The following is a 27,460-nucleotide window of genomic DNA, read 5'->3' on the forward strand; positions in this document are numbered from 1 at the left end:
ACTTTGGCGACAGTGGGAAGGAAAAACTCCCTTTTAACAGGAAGAAACCTCCAGCAGAACCAGGCTCAGGGAGGGGCGGCCATCTGCTGCGACCGGTTGGGGTGAGAGAAGGAAAACAGGATAAAGACATGCTGTAGAAGAGAGAAAGAGATTAATAACAAGAATGATTCAATGCAGAGAGGTCTGTTAACACACAGTGAGTGAGAAAGGTGACTGGAAAGGAAAAACTCAATGAATCATGGGAATCCCCGGCAGCCTACGTCTATTGCAGCATAACTAAGGGAGGATTCAGGGTCACCTGGTCCAGCCCTAACTATATGCTTTAGCAAAAAGGAAAGTTTTAAGCCTAATCTTAAAAGTAGAGATAGTGTCTGTCTCCTGAATCCAAACTGGAAGCTGGTTCCACAGAAGAGGGGCTTGAAAACTGAAGGCTCTCCCTCCCATTCTACTTTTAAATACTCTAGGAACAACAACTAAGCCTGCAGAGCGAGAGCAAAGTGCTCTAATAGGGTGACATGGTACTACAAGGTCATTAAGATAAGATGGGGCCTGATTATTTAAGACCTTGAGGAGCAGGATTTTGAATTAAATTCTGGATTTAACAGGAAGCCAATGAAGGGAAGCCAATACAGGAGAAATATGCTCTCTCTTTCTAGTCCCTGTCAGGACTCTTGCTGCAGCATTTTGGATTAACTGAAGGCTTTTCAGTGAGCTTTTTGGACATCCTGATAATAATGAATTACAGTAGTCCAGCCTGGAAGTAATAAATGCATGAACTAGTTTTTCAGCGTCACTCTGAGACAGGATATTTCTAATTTTAGAGATGTTGCATGAATGGAAGAAAGCAGTCTTACATATTTGTTTAATATGTGTATTGAAGGACATGTCTTGGTCAAAAATGACACCAGGGTTCTTCACAGTGTTACTGGAGGCCAAGGTAATGCCATCCAGAGTAAGAATCTGGTTAGATACCATATTTCTAAGATTTTCAGTGCAGAGTACAATGACCTCAGTTTTATCTGAATTAAGAAGCAGAAAGTTAGCGGCCATCCAGGTCTTTATGTCTTTAAGACATTCCTGCAGTTTAACTAATTGGTGTGTGTTATCTGGCTTCATGGACAGATAGAGTTGGGTGTCATCTGCATAGCAGTGAAAATGTATGCTGTCTTCTAATGATACTGCCTAAGGGAAGCATGTATAATGTAAACAGAATTGGTCCTAGCACTGAACCCTGTGGAACACCATAATTAACCTCAGTGTGTAAGATAAGATAAGATAAGATAAGATAAGATAAGATAAGATAAGATAAGATAAGATAAGATAGAACTTTATTAATCCCTCGGGTGGGTTCCTCTGGGAAATTCGATTTCCAAAAAGCACAGCACCGACAGAAGTTACAGTTACAGAATATTATATACACACACACACACACACACACACACACACACACACACACACACACACACACACACACACACACACACACACACACACACACACATATAAATACAGAGACAAATATAAATACAGAGACAAATATAAATAAAATATACGAAGGGGATAAATAGAATAAATAGGAATAAAAATAAAAATACAAGTGAATTGCACATTTCAAGTATTGAGGTATGTTGCACCATTGACTATTTACAAAAAGTATTGCACAAGGTATTGTACAGTGAGGTGAAGAGGCACTACAGCTTAGTTGAAGAGGACTCTCCATTTACATGCACAAATTGGAGTCTATTAGATAGATATGATACAAATCACTGCAGCGCAATAATTGTAATACCTACAGCATGCTCTAATCGCTCTAATAGGATATTATGGTCAACAGTAAAGAGCGCTGCACTGAGGTCTAGCAGGACAAGCACAGAGATGAGTCCACTGTCAGAGGCCATAAAAAGATCATTTGTAACCTTAACCAAAGCTGTTTCTGTGCTGTGATGAGCTCTGAAACCTGACTGAAACTCAGAGAGGCCTGTGAACGTTATTCTGCTGATAAATTCTGACACCACAAAAATGCACAGTCTGCTCTGTGACTGTAAAATGAAGTCTGTTCTTGCTTGAGCAGGGCAGCCCCTCCCTCCATTCAGTCATTTGACTAAATTACAGGTGTTGAGATATAGATCAGCTTCTTTCAGAGCTACAAGATCTTCCTATGTGCGTCTCTTGCGTCAGATCATTTGTAAACACAGAATTCATTTCCATTTCAATGTGAACGATAAAGGAGTAGTTACATGAATACCAACTTTAATTTTACGGCTATTACTAATTATTTTATGTTATTGATTTAGTGTATGTGCCATATTATTCACATTGTTAAGGTTTTATGGCATTTTATATTTCTTCATGTTTTAACTGTGTTAACTCCTCTTATTTTTGGTGATCTATTTGATTTTCATAAAATAATTTATCCAACAGCTTTTTATCTGCTTCACTTGTAATTTGGGATAGGGATGCAGTAATCTAACATTACTAGTAATGTCACGATAGGCTCTATAGATGGTAAACTAGATTTGCAGACGCACAGGAAATGCAAAGTCAGTAAACATGGAGAACACAGCTTAGAGGCATAGATAAGTAGAGAAGACGACAAGGGAAGTTGGAGACAATATATACAAGGGATAACAAATGAGAAGGAAACAAGTGGTAAACTAAACAACAAATCAGTGAGAGCAAGGAAAGTAAGTAAAGCTACACATGGCATAGAGGAAACAAGCCTTTCAATGTATAAACAGGACATAGCTACAAAGAAGCAGACACAGGCAGTAAGGATGCTAAATACAGTGGCTTGCAAAAGTATTCGGCCCCCTTGAACTTTTCCACATTTTGTCACATTACAGCGACAAACATGAATCAATTTTAGTGGAATTCCACGTGAAAGACCAACACAAAGTGGTGTACACGTGAGAAGTGGAACAAAAATCATACATAATTACAAACAGATTTTACAAATAAATAACTGCAAAGTGGGGTGTGCGTAATTATTCAGCCCCCTTTGGTCTGAGTGCAGTCAGTTGCCCATAGACATTGCCTGATGAGTGCTAATGACTAAATAGAGTGCACCTGTGTGTAATCTAATGTCAGTACAAATACAGCTGCTCTGTGACGGCCTCAGAGGTTGTCTAAGAGAATAACAACACCATGAAGTCCAAAAACATACCAGACAGGTCAGGGATAAAGTTATTGAGAAATGTAAAGCAGGCTTAGGGTACAGAAAAGATTTCCCAAGCCTTGAACATCCCACGGAGCACTGTTCAAGCGACCATTCAGAAATGGAAGGAGTATGGCACAAGTGTAAACCTACCAAGACAAGGCCGTCCACCTAAACTCACAAGCTGAACAAGGAGAACGCTGATCAGAAATGCAGCCAAGAGGCCCATGGTGACTCTGGACGAGCTGCAGAGATCTACAGCTCAAGTGGGGGAATCTGTCCATAGGACAACTATTAGTCGTGCACTGCACAAAGTTGGCCTTTACGGAAGAGTGGCAAGAAGAAAGCCATTGTTAACAGAAAACCATAAGAAGTCCCGTTTGCAGTTTGCCACAAGCCATGTGGGGGACACAGCAAACATGTGGAAGAAGGTGCTCTGGTCAGATGAGACCAAAATGGAACTTTGTGGCCAAAATGCAAAACGCTATGTGTGGCGGAAAAACTAACACTGCACATCACTCTGAACACACCATCCCCACTGTCAAATATGGTGGTGGCAGCATCATGCTCTGGGGATGCTTCTCTTCAGCAGGGACAGGGAAGCTGGTCAAAGTTGATGGGAAGATGGATGGAGCCAAATACAGGGCAATCTTGGAAGAAAACCTCTTGGAGTCTGCAAAAGACTTGAGACTGGGGCGGAGGTTCACCTTCCAGCAGGACAACGACTCTAAACATAAAGCCAGGGCAACAATGGAACGGTTTAAAACAAAACATATCCATGTGTTAGAATGGCCCAGTCAAAGTTCAGATCTAAATCCAATCGAGAATCTGTGGCAAGATCTGAAAACTGCTGTTCACAAACACTGTCCATCTAATCTGACTGAGCTGGAGCTGTTTTGTAAAGAAGAATGGGCAAGGATTTCATTCTCTAGATGTGCAAAGCTGGTAGAGACATGCCCTAAAAGACTGGCAGCTGTAATTGCAGCAAAAGGTGGTTCTACAAAGTATGGACTCAGGGGGCTGAATAATTACACACACCCCACTTTTCAGTTATTTATTTGTAAAAGATGTTTGGAATCATGTATGATTTTTGTTTCATTTCTCACGTGTTCACCACTTTGTGTTGGTCTTTCACGTGGAATTCCAATAAAATTGATTCATGTTTGTGGCTGTAATGTGACAAAATGTGGAAAAGTTCAAGGGGGCCGAATACTTTTGCAAGCCACTATAAGTGTGACCAGATGACAAGCTGAATGTGACACAAGGAAAGTAAACATGAAGACAGAGAGGATGAGACACTGAAATATGGTCACAGCTCCCAGATCCAATGGCCATGACAAATAACAAATGATGAAGATCGATACAGTGAAAAATGTAAAAAACACTATTTGTATTTCAGCTCGCAGTGAGAATCTTTACTGTTGTCTTTCATGTTAGTTTCTCCTTCTCTGCTCTTAGCTTTACTGAGTGCATCTCCTCACACATGGAGTTTAGCAGACTGAGACACAAGAAAAGAAATAATATAGCAACATTTTTATTTTATGTGACTCTCTCTGATCAAACAAAACTAGAGTCACTAGAGTCAATGGGAAATTAATAGATGACGGATGAGCAAGCTAAGCAACACTAAAAAGAGCAGAGAGAGACATGATAAACACAGTGAAGCTCACAAAGAACAAATCAGACTACAGAGTTCATCTAATTAGTTCATCTCAAAGTCTATAATTAGCAATGAGTGGATGTTATTTTGAACTGCAATTACAATCTGGGTTGTACATATGTACACATTTACAGATAAAACAAGCATGTAAAAACCTAAGTATCCAAAATAATTTAAACATAAAATGAATAATTTATTTATGACATCAGAGAGTACTGACGGGAACAAGAGAGACAGAGAGAGAGAGAGCATATTTCTCCCATATTATCTTCTCTACACTGTTAACCTTTTAAATCCAGAATCAAATTTAAAGTCATTCAGGCCTTATCTTATCTTAAAGACCTTGTAGTATTGTTTCACCCCAAATGACCATTTTAGTCATTAGTTATTATTCATCTCTGTCTCTCTCTCTCAAAGTGTGTCTTATGTCCTGTCCACCCCTCTCTGATCCTGATCCTCCTCTAGTTTATTGATTGTTGACATCAATACACTTCTTTCCTTTTATTTCAGTTCTCTCAGACGACCAAGTAAGAGCATGTTCTACATTATACTTAGGAATATATATGCAGAATATACACTAATTAACTTTTTTTAAATAAGAACTTGATGATGGAGTACAACAGCACAAGAGTCTACTATACGGGATTCACAGCATATTCAACTGAAGCAGCAAAATGGTGGAACAAAGATCCCTTTGATGCACTAACAAGAGCAGCTGAAAGGAAACTGTTGTGTACGACCATGTTAGACCTTATCCAATTCGTATGTAAGAGACTTGTTAAATTTTTAAATGAAATGTTGAATGTAGTTTTAATGCTGTGAACACACAGAACGTTTTACATTAAAAAATAGACCACAGACGTCCGTTACTCTGACGTGATGCCTGACGGTGACTGGTACTACCAGACTCATTCTTACCTGGAGTACCAGCTTCAGCATAAAAAATTGCCTGCATGGTTGAACACCTTGGTCTCTCTGAGCCGATGTTTGTGGTCTGGGGTAAATTTGCTGTTGTGATGGCAATTAAAGGTAGCGAGATAAAAGTGAAGCTGCATAGTCACGAGTGTCACTTTTATCTTACCGTTTCAGACCCCTACTTTCCAGTGGCAGAACAAACTCAGATAGTTGTTGGAGTGCATTAAACACATGCTTGTTGTTGCTCCCGTCCACCCAGGATGATTGAGTGGCTAGAATCCTCCATCAGACAAGAATGGGACAACAATCCTCTCCTAAAATTTAGTCTGAGAGCTGCTCTCCTCAGCTCCCAGAATGTAGATTACATCCTAAGGTTTTAAAAACTGAGCTTAAATAAATGATTAGCGGTAATAAAAGCCGAGTGAGGTCAACAGTGATCACTGACTGTTTTGGGAGCTTTTTGAGATTAAATAGAAGAAAATACAAAACATTAAACATGTTAACAACACAAAAGCCATATTAAACGCAGACTACTTTAGGACCGGAAGTAGGATTCGTCACGTCATCACTTAACGACCGGATAAAGTTTACTTTGACTTCAGCAGCAAGCAGGCGCACCGAGGGCTCTCACGCTCACTTTTCGCATATAGAATTTCGAAAAAACATCGGTGCAGATTATAAGTCTGTATCATAATGTCTGGTGTTTTCGTGTTTGTTGGTTTGTTTTTATTTTGTTTTAATTTGAGAGTTGGTTATTAGATGCCACTCCAGCCAGCCAGAGAATCCCCCGCCGCCCCGCCCTTTCCTCCCTGTGCCGCAAGCAGCAGGCGCACCTCGCAAACGGAGGGCACCCTGCAGCAAATGGCCGTAAGAACACCGATGGGTGCCTATGCCATCCCCAAAATGCGCTGGCATAATGTCGGGGCAGCATGAGTGCGAGCAACTTTTTTTTGCCAATGCCCGTGATGCCGCCCCCCACCACGATGCTGCCCTGGGCAACCACCCATGTCGCCCATATCAAAAACCGCTACTGAATTCAAGTGTTCCAATCAAATATCTGTGAAAGGATCGCTCGCCCTCAGGAGATGAGTGAGCTCCAGTGTGGTACTATGACAGGATGAAGCTTTTGTAAAAAGTCCCGTTGAGACATTTCCTTGATACCAAATATTCCACAGTCAGCTGTCCGTGGTGTTATATCAGCGTGCACTGTAGAGCAGTGGTTAAAGACCTAAAATCTTGTTAGGATGCCAAAATGGTTAAGGCAGGAATGCTTGTCCTGTTGGACCTCAGCTCAGCATCTGATACCACTGACCACAATATTTTACTACAGAAAACATATTGCAGCTAGGTATTGGCTGGCCCTCCCTGAGTCTTGCTCTTTAAGTTGCTTGAAGATGTGTCACCTCTCATCTGAGAAGCTTCTTCTCTTCTAAGGTCAAATGGTGGAGAGCAGGGGCGGAGCGTGGGGGTGGCTTACTGGGCTTAAGCCTGGGTCTTTTTGTCAGAAGCCCGGGGTCTTTTGGAGTGTAATTTTTTCATACTGTATAAAACAAAAAGTGCAAGCAATATTCGAAGCACATAGTGCACACTATGGGAATTTACGATTGTGCGTGCATCCCCTCTGATATTGGTATGATCCGAGCTCAGGCACTAAGCGACTGAGCGAGAGGGCGAGGCAGCTGCTGCCTGTGAGTGCGCTGTTGGAGAAACTGAGCCAGCCATACTAAGGAGAGCTTAAGTTTGACCAGGTACCAAAGCAAATCATTCGTACCGTACAAATAATGTAAATATGACGGTGCATCACGAAAGATTGATATCAAACTGATCACTTGACCAATATTACGTTACTTGCTGTTCAAGTGAATCAACAAATGGTGAAATGAAAAGCCGAACAAATGCTATTTTTTTTAGAGAGTCTTAGCTTACGTGTGTTTATTTCATATTTTCTGTTCTTACTCTCCCCGACTAAATCGGTTTCAGTTATGTACTGAAATATAAGAATGGACATTAGAGGCTTCTTTCAAAGAAAAAACTCAGGTAAATGTTATTTTATATATTATGCTTACTATGTTGTTCAGTATATTTCTATGCAAAACAAGAGGGATTTCAGTACACAGCAGGATATTCACATTTGTAACCAGATATTTACATACACTTTAGGGAGAAAACATTTTGTTTTAGATAAATAGTGAAATATATTTTGAATTAGTTAAATGTCAGAATAAAGAGAGACAGAGCTGTCTATTTTTTATCACTTTGATCAAAATTAGGAGTACATGTACACTAAGTTTATTGTTAATTAATAAGAAAACTCCAGACGATTCCATTCTGAGGTGAAGAAGCTTCGGATAGGTTAGTAGAGTCCATGTGAGTAAATTGGTGGCACAGCTGTGGATGCATATAAGGCAAAACACAGAGCCTGTTTCTGTGACATGGGAAAATCAAGAGATGTCAACCAAAACACCAGGAAGAGAATCGTGGAGCTCCATTAGTGTGGCTCAGTTTGAATACAATTTGGTGCCATTTGTAATTAAGAAATACAGATAGTTTCTCTCTTTACACTTAAAGTTAACAAATATGTTTTTTATATTTAATCTAAAAAAATAAACATTTAGTCTGATTTGATGTTACAATTAAAAAGGTGTTTGTTTTGATCTGAAGAGTGTGTAAATATCTGGTTTCAACTGTATATTTGATGATTGTCAGCACAAAGAGGGAGAGAGAGGAACAGAGAGGGAGAGAGAGGAACAGAGAGGGAGAGAGAGGAGAATGAGGACAGAACAGAGATGAAGAAGAGCAGGTGAGACACACATGTTAGTCAAATGGTTGTTTACCAAAAGTATCACCGTATCATAGGTACTCATGTATCTCGTACCTAGTGTTTCTTTTGAGGTTTGCTATTTTTCAAATTCTATATTTATTAAGTTATGCAGGCTTGTTTGCACAACAAGGCTAAATAATTATATAAACTTTTCTCAATCTAAATAGTGGACTTTGGTAGAATTAAAAAAACAAGTGTAGTGCAGGTCTATGGTGATTTTTAGTGCTACTATCATCTGGTTCTGTCTTGGTTAAGTCCCAAGTAGTCCTGATTTTGAACTGTTGTAGTCCTGTTTTAATTCAGGATCAGTTCTGGGTCTGGTTGAATTGGGGTTTAGTCCTCGTGTCTTGATACAGCCCTGATTTTGTTCTGCCTTGCTGCTTAATTAAAAACCTAGTTTAAGGTGTCCTGCATATGTGATATATATTTTTCCCTATATGAAGTCATTCTTTTTTGAACAAAACTCAAAACAGAGCCTATTACAGAGCCTACTTGAAAGATGGCGCTGGAGTGACGGCAGCCTTTCCAAGTAGCTCTGCAACACCGCACCTTTTTCTTAACTTTAACTTTTTTTAGACTAGGCTTTCAAACTTTATTTCACCTTCCTCTAGTTACTCTACTTATACCTCTTAGATATAGCGATACAAGATGGATAATGGACTTTTTAAAACTTCTGGAACCAGCTCCTTCATCTATTCGAGAGTCAAGCTACTGGCACTAAGAACAAAGGGACAGACCGGCATGCGACACAACATCCCGGCTGAGATAAAGAGGAGCTACAGAGGCTGCAAAGCTGGAGCGAGGAGAGCGGATCACCGGAGGCGATTCAAACCATCAATCCCAACAGTGATCATGGGCAACGTGAACTCGCTACAGAATAAAATGGACGAACTGTGCGCTCTGAACAACCACAGACTATACCGTGAGTGCAGCTTGTTTATCTTCACGGAGAAGTGGCTAACCGAGCTAACGCCGCAGGCTAACGTAGACCTATGCGGTTTCACATCCGTGAGAGCCGATAGGGACACGCAGGCCAGCGGAAAAAGTGGGGGACTCATTGTCTACGTTAACAACAGATACTGTAACCCTGGACACGTCTCCGTTAAAGATTCGGTATGCCGTCCGGACCTGGAGCTGCTAGCTGTTAGCTTGCGGCCATATTATCTACCTCGGGAGTTCAATCATGTGATCTGTGTGTGTGTTTACATCCCTCCGAGGGCCGACGCAGCAGCTGCCTGTGAGAAAATACACACAGTCACAGCAAGACTTCAGACACAAAACCCCGAGGCTTTCATTATTATATCTGGAGACTTTAACCATGCCACACTGGATTCTACTCTGGCTGCTTTTCACCAGTTTGTGAATTGTCCCACAAGGAGCAACAGGATAATTGACCTACTGTATGCCAATGTGAGAGATGCATACAGAGCCACCCCCCTCCCCCCACTAGGGAAGTCAGACCACAACCTGGTTTACCTACAGCCACAATACACACCCCTCGTCCAAAGGCAGCCGGTCACAACACGCTCCATCCGGAGATGGACCCCAGAAAAGGAGGATGCTCTCAGAGACTGCTATGACACCACAGACTGGGATGTGCTTCTGAGCCCACTTGGTGAGGACATAGAGGGGGCAACACACTGTCTTACAGACTACCTCAACTTTTGTGTGGACACGGTCGCCCCTGCTAAGATGGTACGGTGTTATCCTAATAACAAACCGTGGGTAACACAGGAAGTCAAAGCTGTCCTCAACATGAAGAAGAAGGCTTTCAGGAGCAAAGTGAAGGAGGAGATGAAAGCAGCACAGCAGGAGGTGAAACGCTGCCTGAGGGAAGCAAAGGACACCTACAGGAGGAAAGTGGAGCAGAATTTGGAGAGGAACAATATGAGGGAGGTCTGGAATGGTGTGAAAACCATCACAGGCCACAACACCAAGAAAAGCACAGTGGGGGGGGGGGGGGGGGGGGGGGGGGACTGTGGAGAAGGCAAACGAACTCAACAACTTCTTCAACAGGTTTGACCAGCCCACAACCCCCCCACCCTCACCTTTACTACAGAGTCCTCTGCCCACTCTCCTACCTCCCTCGCTTCCCCCCCCTTCCTGACACTAAGACACCCCCCTCCTCCAATCCCTCTCTCAGCAGCAAGACATCTTCTCTCCCCCCCTCCAAAACATCTCCCAGTGTCACAGTGGATCAGGTCAGGAGACAACTGAGGAAGCTTCGCCCCAGAAAGGCAGCAGGCCCAGACAAGGTGTGTCCTAGGATGCTAAAGGCGTGTGCTGCTGAACTTGGGGAGCCGCTACAACAAGTCTTCAATCTCAGTCTGCGACTGGGGAGAGTGCCCGCCCTATGGAAGACATCCTGCATCGTCCCGGTCCCCAAAAGGAACCGGCCCAATGAGCTGAATGACTTCCGACCGGTGGCACTGACGTCACATCTTATGAAGACTCTAGAGCGGCTCTTCCTCAACCTCCTCCGACCACAGGTACAACATGCCCAGGACCCACTACAGTTTGCATATAAGGCGGATGTCGGAGTGGAGGATGCCATCCTGTACCTCCTGCATAGAGCCCACTCACACCTGGATGGGGGAAAAGGCACGGTCAGGATCCTGTTTCTTGACTTTTCCAGTGCCTTTAATACCATCCGGCCCTGTATGCTTCAGGAAAAACTGAACAGGATGGAGGTGGACCCCTGCCTGGTGGCTTGGATCTCCGACTACCTCACCGACAGACCACAGTACGTCAGGCTGAAGGACATCACGTCTGACACTGTGGTCAGCAGCACAGGAGCACCACAGGGAACTGTGCTGTCCCCTCTTCTCTTCACCCTGTACACCTCTGACTTCTGCTACAACTCTGAATTATGCCATATTCAGAAGTTTGCAGATGACACAGCCATCATGGGGTGTATCTGGAATGATCAGGAAGAGGAGAACAGAAGTCTGGTGAGGAACTTTGTCGCATGGAGTCACACAAACCACCTTCAACTCAACACCTCAAAGGCTAAGGAACTGGTTGTGGACTTTGGGAGGTCCAGAGAAGGTCCACTGCCGGTTCAGATAGAGGGGGAGGAGGTGGAGGTGGTCAACAAGTACAAGTACCTCGGGCTGTGGGTGGACAATAAACTGGACTGGTCATGCAACACAGAGCACCTGTATAAAAAAGCCCAAAGCCGACTGTACTTCCTCAGGAGGCTGAGGTCTTTTAACATCTGCAGGAAGCTCCTGAGGATGTTTTACCAGTCGGTGGTTGCTGGAGTACTTTTCTATGCTGTGGTGTGCTGGGGGAGCAGCACAGCAAAGAAGGACTCATCCAGGCTGGAGAAACTGATCAGGAAGGCTGGCTCTGTGGTCGGCATGAAGCTGGACACTCTGGTGACAGTGGCAGAGAAAAGGACACTAAAAAAGCTGCTGGACATTATGAACAATGCTGGGCATCCTCTGCACATGGCCATTAACAACCAGAAGAGTCTGTTCAGTGACAGGTTGCTTCTCCCCAAGACAAGAACTAACAGACTTAAAAACTCCTTTGTCCCACACGCCATCAAACTGTTTAACTCCTCTCTGGAGGGGAGAGGGAGGGGAGAGAGGAGGACAAAGGAGGGGGGAACAACTAAGCTGTAGTGCCTCTTCACCTCACTGTGCAATACCTTTGTGCAATACTTTTGTAAATAGTCAAATGTGCAATAGACCTCAATACTTGAAATGTGCAAATCACTTGTATTTTAATTTTTATTCCTATTTATTCTATTTATCCCCTTCGTATATTTTATTTATATCTGTCTCTGTATTTATATATATATGTGTGTGTGTGTGTGTGTGTGTATATATATATATATATAATATTCTGTAACTCTGTAACTTCTGTCGGTGCCGTGCTTTTGAAAACTCTTATCTTATCTTATCTTATCTTATCTCTATTAATCTTTCAGTCATTTCTAACCCCCCCCCAAAAAAAAAATAAATAAAAAATCCCACATGCATACTACCCTTTAGTATCCGCCCCAGGAGATCTTTGAGGTCAGCCGATCTGATGCTTTTAGATGTTCCCAGGTATAAATTAAAGACAAAGGGAGAGAGGGCGTTTGCTGTGGCTGCACCCAGACTGTGGAACAGTTTACCTCCTCACGTCAGATTCTCCAAAAGCCTAGAAACTTTTAAAACTGCTCTTAAAACTCACCTCTTTTCATTGGCTTTTAGAAAGGTTTAATTTATTTGTTTATTTATTTTTTATTTGATCAGCGAGGTGTTTTACGAAATTGTGTTCTATTGTATTTTTATCTGTATTTACTGTACAGCACTTTGGTCAGCCTTGGTTGTTTTTAAATGTGCTCTATAAATAAACTTGACTTGACTTGACTTGACTTTAGGGCTAAGCCCTGGGTGTTTCAAATGTCTGGCTCCGCCTCTGGTGGAGAGTCCCAGATTTAAGCCTTATGGTAGTGTCCCCCCAAGAGGGACAATGGACCTCCTAATGATCCTACCTAATCACACGAGCCAAAGTGTGAAAATGGGTTTCGGGGGAACTTCTTGTGAAACCTATCCACCCTATCATGTGATTTCCTGACGTCAAATGGCCCAGGATGTGAGTGGGCGTTAAGGCGTCTGGGAGGGATCTCGAAACTGGATTATAGATGGCAGACAGTTGGTGTCGTAAGCCACCGCCTCTGTTCAAAGATGGTTGTTCACAGTGGACATGGATGGCTTCTTTCACTCCACTTTCAAACCATCTGTCCTCTCTGTCCAAAATGGACAACTTAAACAGAAGTCCAACTTAAAGAAGTCCAGACACGTTTCTTCCCAAGCTCCTTAGACAATCACATGAATATTTGTTTGCTCTTAAATTGTATTGTGGCCAAAATTACAAAAATGTTGTTGTCATTTAAATGCGTGTGGAGCCTGACTGTATGTTGTGAAACATAAAAAGTAACTTGAAAGTTAGCAGAACTTGTTTGCTGTTGATTTTAAAATGCCATGCCAGGTGGCAGCATTTAACTAAATACAGTAATTAGGATTGCAGGATTGTGGGTTAAACGTTCCTGGGGTGTTGGCTCTCCCTGTGCCCAGTGGCTTTTCCTCCTCACCTAGAATTTATTATAAGGACAACGAGCAGGCAGATCAATGATTCTGCTTCACCTGCAAAAGCTTCAAAACTCTTCTTAGGGTTGCCAACCGTCCCTTAAAATACGGAATTGTGGTATCGCAAGAAATAAGTGGTTATATAAATATATGAGTATACATAATAGTTATTATTCATAGATACCTACATCCTAAGTTCCTGTTATTCTTCTGAAAGAAACAGAATGAGTGTGTTGTTGCAATGGTAATGCCAGGAGAGGCAGTATTAGTTCTGTGTTACATTAATGTGTAAGGAAGTGGAAGAAGTGTGTGTCCTGTAGGAGGCAGTAGAAAATGGATGCTCATGTTCTGTACATGCCCTGAAAGAAAGGTTCAGTAAACCAGTGCAACGATACTCCGGTGTAAGGCTCAGTTATTGTATTTTTATTTTTTGAAGATGCAACATCTTTTTGGCGACGAGGACGTTTAGGGGAAAGGAGTTTGGGCGATCGGACTGAAAGAAAAGAGAAGTAAATAAAGTGATGGAGTCGGCTACAGGTTTGGCTAGCTTTTCAAAAAATGCAAAAGTTTTCGGCTGGAAATAGAAGGCAGTGACCTCGAAGTGGAAATGGCTACAATTGGCACGCTAGTAGCGTTCGATCCAAAGAATCAGACTTGGGATGAGTATACGGAAATACTCGAGCAGTTTTTCGCAGCTAACGGGATCGACGATGCAGAGAAACAAAGAGCGATATTAATAAGTGTCGTCGGAGCAGCGACGTACAGCTTGATGCGAAACCTTCTCAGTCCGACCAAGCCCAAAGACAAAACCTTCCAAGAGCTGGTGCTTCTGATGAAAAATCACTTCGATCCGAAGCCCAGTGAAATTGTGCAAAGGTATAAGTTCGACTCTCGCTCCCGCAAGCCGAATGAAACAGTCATGGAATATGTAGCGGAGCTGCGTCGCCTGGCACAGGATTGTAACTATGGCAACACGTTACAACAGATGTTGAGAGATAGGATCGTCTGCGGAATTAAGGATGACCGAATTCAGAGACGTCTCTTGTCAGAAATAGATCTCACTTTTGACAAGGCTCTGTCAATTGCAGTAGCCATGGAGACTGCAAATAAAAATGCACAGGACCTGCAGACCTCAAGGGCATCAGCAAAATGTTTCAGTCTCACTAGAGGACAACAGGAGAGTCGTACCTTTAAAGCAGAAAATAAAGAGTGTTATCGTTGCAAAGGAACCAAGCACACAGCAGCAGACTGTAAGTACAAACAAGAAAAATGTCATGCTTGTGGTAAAGTGGGACACATAGCTAGAGCTTGTAAAAGCAAGACTAAACTGAACCAGAAAAAGTATGGATCGACATATGTAAAGAAAGAAAAAAAGCAGAGTTCACACTACAGTACTCACAATGTGGGCGAGAAAGCAGATAACAACAAAACTGATAGCTCTGAAGATGACTCTTTCATGTTGAACTGTGTCAAGTGCAGTCAAGGGCACAAAAGAAAACTGTTCAAGTTAGGGCGTGGCAGTGTGGTACACTTAAGAAGAGTAGACCCCTACACTGTGGATATGCAAATTGATGGGAAAAAGGTGAACTTTGAAATAGACACTGGATGTTGCCTAACAGTCATGAACGAAGCAACGTTCAGAGAAACAGGGAAAGACAGCAAGCCCCCCAGCCTGCAGCCCATCAAAATCAAGCTCGAAACTTATACAGGGGATCTTGTTAAGGTGATTGGTGCAACACGAGTCAGCGTCAAATACAAGCAGCAGAAAAAACATCTGCCCCTGGTGGTGGTCGAAGGCGACGGCCCCAGCTTGCTAGGTCGAGCTTGGCTCGAGGAAATTAAATTGGACTGGGGTGAAGTGAAAAACAGTCCTAACAACAGAAAGCTGCACCAAGTCAAAACAACAGAAAAAACACTTCAGCAAGTGTTAAGTAAACATGAGAATGTGTTCAAAGAGGAGTTGGGCACCCTGAAAAGAATGAAAGCTGCTATTCATGTGAAAAGTGATGTCACCCCACGCTTCTTCCGTCTGCGTTCTGTCCCCTTTGCTATGCGAGCAAAAGTCGACGAGGAAATAGACCGACTGTTGAAAGAAGGCATCATCTCGCCAGTGAAATATGCTGAATGGGCGGCACCAGTAGTGCCACTCCTGAAGCCCACAGGGACAATAAGACTGTGTGGGGATTACAAGCTTACTGTAAATACCGTGGCTTCACTGGAACAGTACCCCATACCCAGAATGGAGGACTTGTTTGCCACACTGTCCGGGGGTAAGCAGTTCTCAAAATTAGACATGAGCCACGCTTACCAGCAAATCCTCTTGGATGACGAATCGAAAAAGTACGTGACAGTAAACACATCTCGGGGGCTGTTCACGTATAATAGATTGCCTTTTGGAGTGGCCTCTGCTCCAGCAATATTCCAGAGGACCATGGAAAGTCTTTTGAAGGGGATACCTCATGTAGCGGTGTATTTAGATGACATCTTAATGACTGGAGTGGATGAAGTAAGCCATCTACAGAACCTGGTTGAGGTGTTGACCCGGTTGGAGGAAGCTGGGTTGAGGTTAAAGAGGTGCAAGTGTGCCTTCATGCAAGAGAAAGTGGAGTACTTGGGGCACATAGTGGACGCCCAGGGGCTCCACCCAGCGGAAAACAAAGTTAAAGCAATCATGGACGCACCTACCCCCACAAATGTCACTGAACTGAAAGCATACTTAGGTTTGCTAAATTACTACAACAAATTCCTTCCAAACCTGGCAACCCTGTTGGCACCCTTACATGAACTTTTGAGACACGAGGTACGGTGGACATGGCAAAAGAGACAAGAGGAAGCATTCCAGAAATCTAAGAACCTGTTGAACTCAGCAGAGGTGTTAGTTCATTATTCTGCTGACCGTGAGTTGGTTCTCTCATGTGATGCATCCCCATACGGCGTAGGCGCCGTATTGTCACATAAGATGGAGGATGGAAGCGAGAGACCTTTGGGGTTCATGTCACGCACACTCTCTCCTGCTGAGAAAAAGTATTCTCAGCTTGACAAAGAAGGTCTAGCTGTGATATTTGGCATCACGAAATTTCACAACTACTTGTATGGCCGAGTTTTCACGATTTACACAGATCATAAACCCCTAATCTAACTGTTCAATGAAAAGAAGCCTATACCTCAGATGGGCTCACCAAGAGTACAAAGATGGGCCGTGACATTGAGTGCTTACGAGTACAACATCAGGTACAAGCCAGGAAAACATCATGAAAACGCGGATGCGCTCAGCCGGTTGCCGGTACCAGACTCAGCACTTGAGCAAGAGATGGCTGAGCAGGTTTTGATGATGGATGTACTGGATGACACATTAGTGGACACTGCACAGATCAAACGATGGACAGCTAAGGATGTCTTGTTGTCGCAAGTCCACGAGTACACCTTAAAAGGCTGGCCAACTGAGACCGACACCTGTTTAAAGCCGTATCGACAGAGAAAGCTGGAACTGAGTGTGAGGGATGGTTGCGTGCTCTGGGGAGCCCGAGTAATTATTCCCACCAAAGGCCGAGACAAAATATTGAAACTCCTGCACCAGACTCATACAGGCATGTCGAAGATGAAAGGCTTGGCAAGGTCGTATGTATGGTGGCCAGGGATGGATGAGAACATTGAAAGAGAAGTGCAGGCATGTGAGGAGTGTCAGAAACACTCCAAGTCACCACCTACTGCACCATCACACCCTTGGGAGTGGCCGGAGTCACCATGGTCCAGAATCCATGTGGACTATGCAGGGCCTTTCCTCGGGGAGATGTTTCTAATCATTGTGGATGCTTATTCCAAGTGGATGGACATTTACCCTGTGAAATCCTCTACATCACAGGTAACTATAGAGAAACTGCGCCAGAGTTTCAGTGTGTTTGGACTACCTAAAATGTTAGTTTCAGACAACGGAACATGCTTCACAAGTGCTGAATTTGAGTCATTCATGAAGCAGAATGGAATTGACCATGTAAGATCAGCACCTTTCCACCCTTCTTCAAATGGGCTAGCTGAGAGGGCGGTCCAGACCTTTAAGGAGGGGATGAAGAAAGTCAAAGGTGATACCTTGCAAACCAGACTGTCCTGATTTCTGTTCAGTTATCGCATCACACCGCATGCCACTACTGGTTTATCACCTGCAGAGTTGATGATGTCACGGAGACTCAGATCAGTTTTGGACTTGCTCATGCCTGATGTGAAAACAAAAGTGCAGCACAAACAATTGAAACAGAAAGAAAATCATGACACCAAGAAAAGACTGAGAAGTTTCACACCAAGAGACAAGGTCTTCATCAGAAACTACTCCTATGGCCCGAAGTGGATTCCCGCAGTCATTGTGAGAGCATCAGGTCCAGTGTCTTACATTGTTACCATTGGATCAGGTCAAACTGTGAAGCGGCACGTGGATCAGGTGAGAGCAAGAGTGGCTGACACTGTTCCCAGTACACCAGACAGGGAGGTAGAGCCATTGCTTGACAAAGAATCAGTGCCTGAGTGCTGCTTGCCATTGGAGTTGGACACATCTCCACAACCTCCGGCAATGGAGTTGCCTTATGCTCCGGAGACTCCAGCTCCCGGAGACTCCTCAGTGACACCCGTGTTGCGACGTTCCCAGAGAGAGAGACGTCCACCAGAGACTTTAAAGGACTTTGTTAGGTAGTGTGAGATCTTCCAGAAATAGAGCAACAATGCGCTCTGATCTCACAGGAAGGACGTACCTTCCTAGTTAGAAAAAAAAAAAAAAAGAGAAACATGGAAACCTATGTACAGTTGTATGGTTGTATGGTTACCTTAATTACATGTTGATTGCTTGTTAAGCATTCTTTAGATAAACAGTTATTTTGTAAGTCAAGGGAGTTGTTGACTTAAGGGGGGAGGAGATGTGGTATCGCAAGAAATAAGTGGTTATATAAATATATGAGTATATATAATAGTTATTATTCATAGATACCTACATCCTAAGTTCCTGTTATTCTTCTGAAAGAAACAGAATGAGTGTGTTGTTACAATGGTAATGCCAGGAGAGGCAGTATTAGTTCTGTGTTACATTAATGTGTAAGGAAGTGGAAGAAGTGTGTGTCCTGTAGGAGGCAGTAGAAAATGGATGCTCATGTTCTGTACATGCCCTGAAAGAAAGGTTCAGTAAACCAGTGCAACGATACTCCGGTGTAAGGCTCAGTTATTGTATTTTTATTTTTTGAAGATGCAACAGGAATCGTCCCGTATTTAGAAACAAAAGTACACGTCCCGTATTGAGCTAATAAGGGACGCACTTTGTCCCGTAATACAGTGAGAATCAAAAGTAGTCTATAACTTTTAATGGAATTAACGCTTTGTTTGAAAACATAATTCCCAGCCCCTCTCCTGCTTTGTGACCAATGAGCTGACAGCACACTTATGACAATTCGAGTATGACAATTCAGATTACCGCTCATCTCATTGGTCGAGGAAAGGTCGCTTCCGGAGAAAATACCGGAAGACAACAGGTGACCACAACAACAAGCATGGCCAACAGGGAAACAAACGCCGACACTGCGGTGCAAGTCTCGGATGACAGTACACCTAAAGCTGGGCAGACACTGTGCGATATTTTCAGTCACGTTATTCAGCTCCTGCTCAAACTGCACGATTGACTCGCAGGGGTTAGAAGTTCATAGGTCACGATGCAGGGTCTCTCACACTATACCGCCCGATGCTCTGATGCGACCTGAGTGCTCACACTGTGCGTCCATAAAATGAAGGTTATAACAGAAAATCTGTCGCTCGCTCTCTCTGTCTTTCACTCACACAGACACACCACCATCATCAACTTTGCTAAATTGCTAATGAAAGACATTGATCAGGCAGCTGTGATTGAGCAGCAGTGTAGATCCAACTATTTTCATGGTTGTTGTGGTCGTGATAATTTTGTGATGCCACATCAAAAAGGCTCGGATGAGCTTTCCAAAGTTCTACAAGTTGTGCCTCCATCGCTTGTGTCCAGATCACACGCTGCACTGCCGTGCTGCTCCGTCTGTTTCACCGACGTTTACGTGTTTGCGCGTGAGCAGTGTGAGCGGCTGTGGTGAGACCCTCACGAGCGATTGATGATCGGGAGCTGGTCGTGAGGTGTTAATGGCTTCTCGTTACCCCACGTATACCACACGACGCACGACGAAGGCCAAAATCGGTCCGATCACCAAATCAGTCGCACGACTCAAAAATCGTCTCAAAATGGGCCTAAAACCGCACAGTGTGAGCCCAGCATTAGAGCAGCAATGTTTGTTCCCCTCAGAGAAAGGGAAGAATGGGAAAAGGAAAACACCTGGCTGGAAAAAATTAATATGGGCATGTGCAGTGAATATCAGCGCTATGTGGCCAGAAGTGTGATAATATAATTTATTTTGTGTAATAAACAACTGCAAGGATAGATGATTACAACAAATTGATGACTAATACATAAAAGTAATACATAGATGAATAATGATGATGAGTTAAGATGCGTAATCATGGGATCAAGCGGGTTTACAAACAGGAACAGCTGATTAGCATTAGAAAAGCTGAAATAATACCTCAGCTGAAGCCAGTTGTACTAAATGCACTAAATGTGCACTGTTACAAGAATGTTTTTCTTTCTATTATTTTAAGTTAAGCAGGACAGAGTTCTTTTAAAGAAAGATTTACTTATATTCTCAAAAGTTAAGCATGACTGTCACGGTCCGCTGTGACAGACCGTGCGGTGGTGTGTATGGTGGACCCAGGTGCGAACACAGGTGAGCAGACGGGAGTGAACTTTAAACAAAAGCGAGCCTTTTATTGTGGCTGATGACAAGGTATACAAATACAGCAGGGATAGCGTGGCTAAACAGAAACCTAAACTGGGAATAACTAAGGTAAAGCTATGACTAAGAATACAATAGACCGGGCATGGAAACATAGAGGGTGGAAACACAGACGACGCGACACAGACTACATGAAACACAGAGACTAAATACACAAGAGGGATGATCAGGGGAAGTGGCCACACATGGGAACACAGCTGACACAGATAAACATAACAAGACATGGCAGGAGTAAACAACACTGACGGGAGACTGTCAAAGTAAAACAGGAAGTACACAGAGTACACAGAGGTGCAAACAGGAGGAGAGAGAGAGCACGGGCATAGTGGGCTGGGGAAACATGGAAATGAAACACGAGGGGAGATGAGGGCTCACAGATACATAGAGGGGCACACAGGGGATAAGAGTCACAAGGGGAAGTCAAATAAGGAACAACATAACAGGACAACTCAGGAAACAAGACCTAAATAAGGAACGAAATACAAAAATACAAGGAACTGAGAATACTGGGCCCACATGGCCCAGGACCATGACAATGACAGGCTTCTGTTTAAGAAAGAGACCTGTTTTATTGTGTTAATGTTGTCATTTTGAGCTAAAAATAAATGGCTAAATGATCACTTGTTTCACATGTGTTCATATCACAAAGAATAGAATATGCATCTACTTAAATCAACTTCAAGTCAAATGGTTAAAAAAAATAATTTCACACAAAAAAAAAAAAGAGCTAGAAAATTCACCACACTGGGAAGGGTGAAGACAACTGGGTTGCCCGGCCCTGGCAACGAGGTGTCCCTTATTTATTTTTCAGGGAGTTGGCAACCCTATTCTTCTGCCACGCTTGTAAAGATTATGAATTAGAGCTTATGGAGGATGAGTAGACTCAACTTTAGCCATCAACACTTACCATCTGTTGTATCTGCTAAGCTCATGTACTCCCATTATTTTATATTACACAATTACCTAAATTTGTATCACATATATATGTATATATATGTGATATATATATATATATATATATATATATATGTGATATATATTATGTTTGATCCTATATTGCACACAGATATGCATTGTAGGATAGCTTTGGATTTAGACTCAGATACTAACAGCCATAAGAAGAGAGAAGCCTTCTTCTCTGAGGAATGTGTGAGAGGGATCATCCGCCAGGACTGGTGATGTCACCACAAGGTATAAAACTTTAGTTCTGACTTGTCTAGAGAACAACAGGGCTATGAATTCTGGTGTTAGGGAATGTCCAAAAAGGTGCAGAAGAAGAAACATGAGTCAGACATAGTGTAACAGCTGTTGGATTGTTAGTACTTGACCACTAGGCGGAGCTCTTGTAATGATAATGTAATTTGAATTAACGCATTTTATTTTGTATGTTTTATTTTTATGTTGAGCATGTTAACATTTAAGGTAAGGCCAGAGGCCACTTCCTGTTTTGGGAAAAAAAGGTCAAAGAAGCTGCTCATGGTGACAGTCGAGATGTGTGAATGTCAAAGAAGCGATAACAAGTCCTAAGCTCAAAATACACTGGTTTGTCCACTTGCAGGCCAAAGTGGTATGTTTGTTTATATTTTGTGAATTTTATATTGCAATATGTTTAAAGGCTGGAATATAATTTTCTTGTACAATTGTAATCACCAGTTCTACGGTGTACCTGTGTACGTTTAGAGAAGCACAGTAAACATAAGTAAAGAAGAACTCTCGTGTCTCTCGTGTATGTGTACAAGCCGGCATACACAGGGTCTAAAGTCTCCAACTGCTGACCAATCATGTTAACATTCTGGTTTTACCACACGCAATAAAAGTCTTTACTGCCTGAGTATAGCAGCATTTTGTCTCTGAGCCAGAGAGACGGAGGTCCACGGCACCATGTAAAACTAATTTGAAATTCTAAATGTTTAATTATAAATTGTGAAAACTGATAATTTGAGCATTTTTGGCTTCGCTCTCATAAAAACCCAACAGTATCCACAGTGAATGTGTTCATTTGGATTTGATTTTTTGCTCAATAAACTGTATTTATCTTAGTTTAAGCTGTTCAGCAAGTTCTACTTGACTCTTCCCCTCCTCCTGTTCTCTTCCCAGCAACATTTATATGATTTGTTTAACAATGAGGAAGTTGTCTTGTATCAGCGTCAACTTTGATACTAAAGACAAGGCAGAACACCGAGAAGTACAGACTGAATATGTTCCTTAAAACCATAATTATTTTGTCTACAGCAGCCTGCGTCGAGGCTGAAGGTAGGTATCATTATTTCCCATTACTGGTTAATCCGTAAACTTTCATGTTGTAAGCTGTGTTTATGATTTATTGTTTTTGTAATTTAGAATATATTAACACTGTGTTTTTAACTGTGTTGTCACTTGATCCTAGGAAGTCATACACTTTGTCACATCTATGGATGTTTTGACTCAAGTGATACTCAAATCTGTGCAGCATTCGATGGTGATGACGTATACTATGCAGACTTTAAAAAAGATCTTCTGATTTGGGAGAGCAAAATTCCCGTAAGTTTTCATTTACCCAACGCCTACAAATATGCAGTATTATATCGAAGTATGTGCAAAAATGACATCTACAGATGGAAGCCAGACAAGTCTGTAATAAAGAAAAAAGGTCAGTGAAACTCAAACTGTTATGTTTCCTGTTCAGTTTTCACTGTTTATGCTGCAAGTTTTTTAGATCTTTTTTTTTTAAACGAGAAAGTTGAATTTAAGAAAATCATGTGTTCATTTAATTTAGAACCACCAGAATTCATCATCTACCCCAGAGATGAAGTGATAACAGGGGAAGATAATACCCTCATCTGCTTCATCAACCACTTCTTTCCTCCTTCGATCAACATTAAGTGGACCAAGAATGATGTAGAAGTAACAGTGGAAGACCCTTTCATCAAAACTTTGTCCAATCCTGATGGGACTGCTTATGTTTTGTCCTACTTCAACTTTGTGCCAGAGAAAGGAGACATCTACAGTTGCACTGTGGAACATGAATTGCTGGACGAGCCTCAGACCAAGTTTTGGGGTGAGAACAAAGAAGCTTCAGATATTTTAGCACATATATTACGATTTAATGTCTAGAATTCATCATTTCTTTCTGCTGTCCTCTGCAGAGGTTGAAACAGATGAGCTCAGCAAAGGTCCAGCTGTCTTCTGTGGACTTGGCCTGAGTCTTGGATTGATTGGAGTTTTCATAGGAACCTACTTTTTTTTTAAAGCAGGGAAATCTGGTCCCACTGGTTGAGATGTATACTACATATTTTATAGAGCTCAGATTGCATAGTCCTTGGTTTGTTTCCAGCAGGCATAACTTTCATCTGTGTTTACTGAGAAACCTGAACTGTCTCTTATTTTCATTCCTTGTGTAATGGCTCATATGCTGTGTTAAAATTACCAGCGACAATTGACATTTTCCATTATGAATACACTAGTCCCACAGATTTAAGTCTTTCTAGTTAAAAAATAAAGCAGTAGTTCTTTGGCTGATGTGTCAGTGTTTCTATAATAAAACTCTTTCATACTATTAATACTGTGCAGTAAAGCTGAACGGTGATACCAGCACTTTTCACACGACACTTTTAGATGTGACACGCTGCAGCACATTTTTGGTTCTTAGCATTAGTGCAGAGCTTGAAGTTTGCATTACTGGTATTCTAGCGCTGAAATATGCCTCACTAATGATCCATAACTCTAAAATCATATTAGGTGCATTATGCCAAGTAGAATGAGAAAAAAGACTTAATTGTGGGGTTCTTTTTTTTCAACTGAAATAAAATAAAAACCAGACTAGAAAAAAGAATGTATCCATAAACGAATTAAACACATTGTTGCTGAGACGTCTACCTGATTGTAAGTCATCACACTTCATAAGTATTATTAATTACTACACTATTATTTACACAGATGTGAAAACTAAGTTTAAAAAATATATAAATAAACCAATACAAGTGAAAACATTCTGGAAAATAGTTTTTAAGAAGTTTGTATCGTTGCAGAGATTATTTAGGTGCCTTATTTTTGCGACAGAATATGAGGTTTTGTTATACAGTTCACTTTACCGACAAGAAAATTTCAGTAATGTTTTTCACAAGAGCTGTTATAAAAGTGAAAGCATATCTGTAGGCTGAATTCTGTAATCTATTTTAAGCTCTAAACATTCATTTGCTGCTAGAGTCGGGTTCTTTATATGAATTTTTCATCTGCTTATCATCCATTTACAAAATCTAACAGAACTTAATTAACCAACATGTCAAATCTTTATAATTTAATGCACATTTAATCTACAGTTCAAAACATTCTTCTTTACAGTCTCAACATAAAATGCTCCCACATCTCTCTACTGTTTCTGATTGTCAAACAACAGTTTGATTGTCCACAGAAGTCACTTCATCTAGTATTAGTGCACAAACAAGAGCTAGCTAAACAAAGGAGCAAAGTCATAATCATTATCAGTTATTGTCATAAATGTAATGGATAGAGGGAGTTTCCACTGAGTGTTTTACTGTTATATCAGCCTATCTGCTTTCGCTTCCTCGTTTTGGTGAACATATAAATGCTGCAGATTAAGTCATCTTCCTGAATCGTCGTACAACACACATGCAACATGTACACTCGTAAGCTTATCCTGTTTGTGGCTGCCTCTCTTTTCAGTCCAGGTGAGCTGCAAAGGTCTTCTGTTTGAACAAATCAGTGAAATATTAAATTTGAATTATTATGTTTAACGTCAGTACATTTCTTTCTTTTTGTTTCAGTTCTCACAGATGAAGACTTTTACCAAGTGAGAGCATGCTGTACATTCAAAGGGCCACACTTTGAAAAAACCGAGTACATATTAACTAGTATTTTTAATAAGAACTTGATGATGGAGTACAACAGCACAAGAGGCAACTGGACGGGATTCACAGCGTATTCAATTGAAACAGCAAAATGGTGGAACAGTGATCCTTTTGATGCACTAACAAGAAAGATTGAAAGGAAACTGTTGTGTACGGACACATCAGACCTCATCCAATCCATATGTAAGAGATTTGTTTCTTAATAATGTTTTAAAATGTTGAATGGAGTTTTGATGCCGTGAAATTTTTACATCAAATATTTTTCTGATAATTTTTGATGACATAAGATTATTATATTTATTTTACTGTAAATAAAAATAGTACTTCATTTGTTTTGCTCAGTTGCATGACATTACAGTTGATTTCCAAGTATGCCATAATTGACAACGATTCTACGATACATTACATATATTTAAGGAATACATCTGTTCACAGAGGAGGTGTATTAATGTATTTTTCTTAATCATAAGCATTGAACTTGTGTTTTTTTAGATAATCTGACAACTATACCCACTGTCAGACTAAAATCAGTGAAAAGGCCTAATGGCGAGCACGCATCTACGCTTGTGTGCAGTGCCTACAACTTTTATCCAAAACAAATCAGAATGATGTGGATGAGGAACGGCCAGGAGGTGACCACAGATGTCAGTTACTCTGACGTGATGCCTGATGGTGACTGGTACTACCAGACTCATTCCTACCTGGAGTACATCCCAACTTCAGCAGAAAAAATTGCCTGTATGGTCGAACACCTTGGTCTCTCCGAGCCGATGTTTGTGGTCTGGGGTAAGTTTGCTGCTGTGATGCCAATTAAAGGTAGAGAGATAAAACTGAAGCTGCATAATTACGAGTTTCACTTTTATCTCACTGTTTCAGACCCCTCCCTCCCAGTGGAACAACGAACTCAGATAGCTGTTGGACTGTGCGGACTCGTGACGGGATTTGTTATTGCAATATCTGGAATCATCTACTATAATAAGAAGTCTGCTGCATACATCACTGTGTGTCAAAGTAAGGAGTTTGTTAGAAGTGTACATAACATAACATATTCTGATCTAAGACTGAAAGCCTCGGTGTGCCCAGCACTCAGTAACTTTCATGACTTTGTCTCTTTAACCTTCTGTTTTCAAGAAAATCCTTAAAAAATCCTGTTCCTATTCTTACTACAGTGCATATCATTATTAAGTAGATCTGTTGCCTCATCATCATCATCATTTTTTTCTATGCTGCTCTTGCTGTGTTCATAAATTGGGCCTTTTCTGTGGTTGCAACAATATTAAGTTTTGCTAACTTAGTAAATCTGACCAATAGAGTTGTTAAAATGATAAATATGCTCTTCTTTTTAACAGGACAAGTGTTCATTCCTGTGGAATCCCTTCCTGAAGCTGGAGCAACTTAACAGCCTGAGCAAACAGGCTCAAAAATACAGGCACGCTCCATCCAAGGTGCCCCAAATATCACAGCTCTTTGAATAACGATGTCTGTTGTGAGTGACTGGAGTGACCGGGGCTTTGCATTTTTTACCTACGGGACAGAGGATACATTTGTAATGTAGTTAATACTCTTATACAGTATAGTAATATAATTTTATAGAAAAATGATTACACTGTATCTACTGCCATTAACCCTCATTAAGCAGTAAACCCTGTGAGTTAACCAGTGGTGAAAGTGGAAAAGTAGAAAAACCCTGGAATAATAGGATGGTTCAAAAGCTACCCACAGTATGCACACCCACATGGTACCTTCCTAGCAATTAAGTAAGAGAATGATTATCTCCAACTATATAGAACCAACTAACATTTTGTTTATTAATCTGAATACCCTGAAATTTTATGATTTAGTTGAATATAAAATGGCACAGATAATGTATAAAGCACAAAATAACTTGCTTTGCCACAGTACTCAGAAGCTGTTTAAAGTCAGAGAAAGTCAATATGGGAACAGGTTTCTTTAAAAAACACACAAACAAGATAAGGACAAACATAAAGCAAATATGTGTTTCTAGAGGAGTTAACTTGTGGAATAGTTATGACAGTGATTTAAAAAGGTGTAGTTCATTTTCCTTGTTTAAAAACATGTTTAAAAATAGAGTATTAGAAAAATATATAAATCAAGAATGAAAAGAGCAATAATAATA

At 41.5% G+C, this 27,460-nt stretch overlaps 2 protein-coding genes and 1 pseudogene across 2 annotated transcripts; all 3 read left to right on the plus strand.

Annotated features, from left to right (window-relative positions):
* The first annotated feature begins 14,241 nt into the window (after positions 1–14,241).
* LOC113009495 (uncharacterized protein K02A2.6-like) lies at positions 14,242–18,315 on the plus strand (annotated as a pseudogene).
* Positions 18,316–22,633: 4,318 nt separating this feature from the next.
* On the plus strand, positions 22,634–23,971 carry LOC113008827 (H-2 class II histocompatibility antigen, A-Q alpha chain-like). Its single transcript, XM_026146655.1, has 4 exons — positions 22,634–22,729; positions 22,863–23,105; positions 23,232–23,513; positions 23,602–23,971. The coding sequence occupies exons 1-4, from the start codon at positions 22,675–22,677 to the stop codon at positions 23,730–23,732; spliced, it is 711 nt and encodes a 236-aa protein (XP_026002440.1). The 5' UTR covers positions 22,634–22,674; the 3' UTR covers positions 23,733–23,971.
* Positions 23,972–25,083: 1,112 nt separating this feature from the next.
* On the plus strand, positions 25,084–27,140 carry LOC113008826 (class II histocompatibility antigen, B-L beta chain-like). Its single transcript, XM_026146653.1, has 5 exons — positions 25,084–25,143; positions 25,240–25,506; positions 25,816–26,109; positions 26,200–26,334; positions 26,673–27,140. The coding sequence occupies exons 1-5, from the start codon at positions 25,092–25,094 to the stop codon at positions 26,720–26,722; spliced, it is 798 nt and encodes a 265-aa protein (XP_026002438.1). The 5' UTR covers positions 25,084–25,091; the 3' UTR covers positions 26,723–27,140.
* The last annotated feature ends 320 nt before the right edge of the window (positions 27,141–27,460 follow it).

The sequence above is a fragment of the Astatotilapia calliptera genome, chromosome 17 (assembly GCF_900246225.1).
Source record: "Astatotilapia calliptera chromosome 17, fAstCal1.2, whole genome shotgun sequence".
Lineage (NCBI taxonomy): Eukaryota > Metazoa > Chordata > Actinopteri > Cichliformes > Cichlidae > Astatotilapia > Astatotilapia calliptera.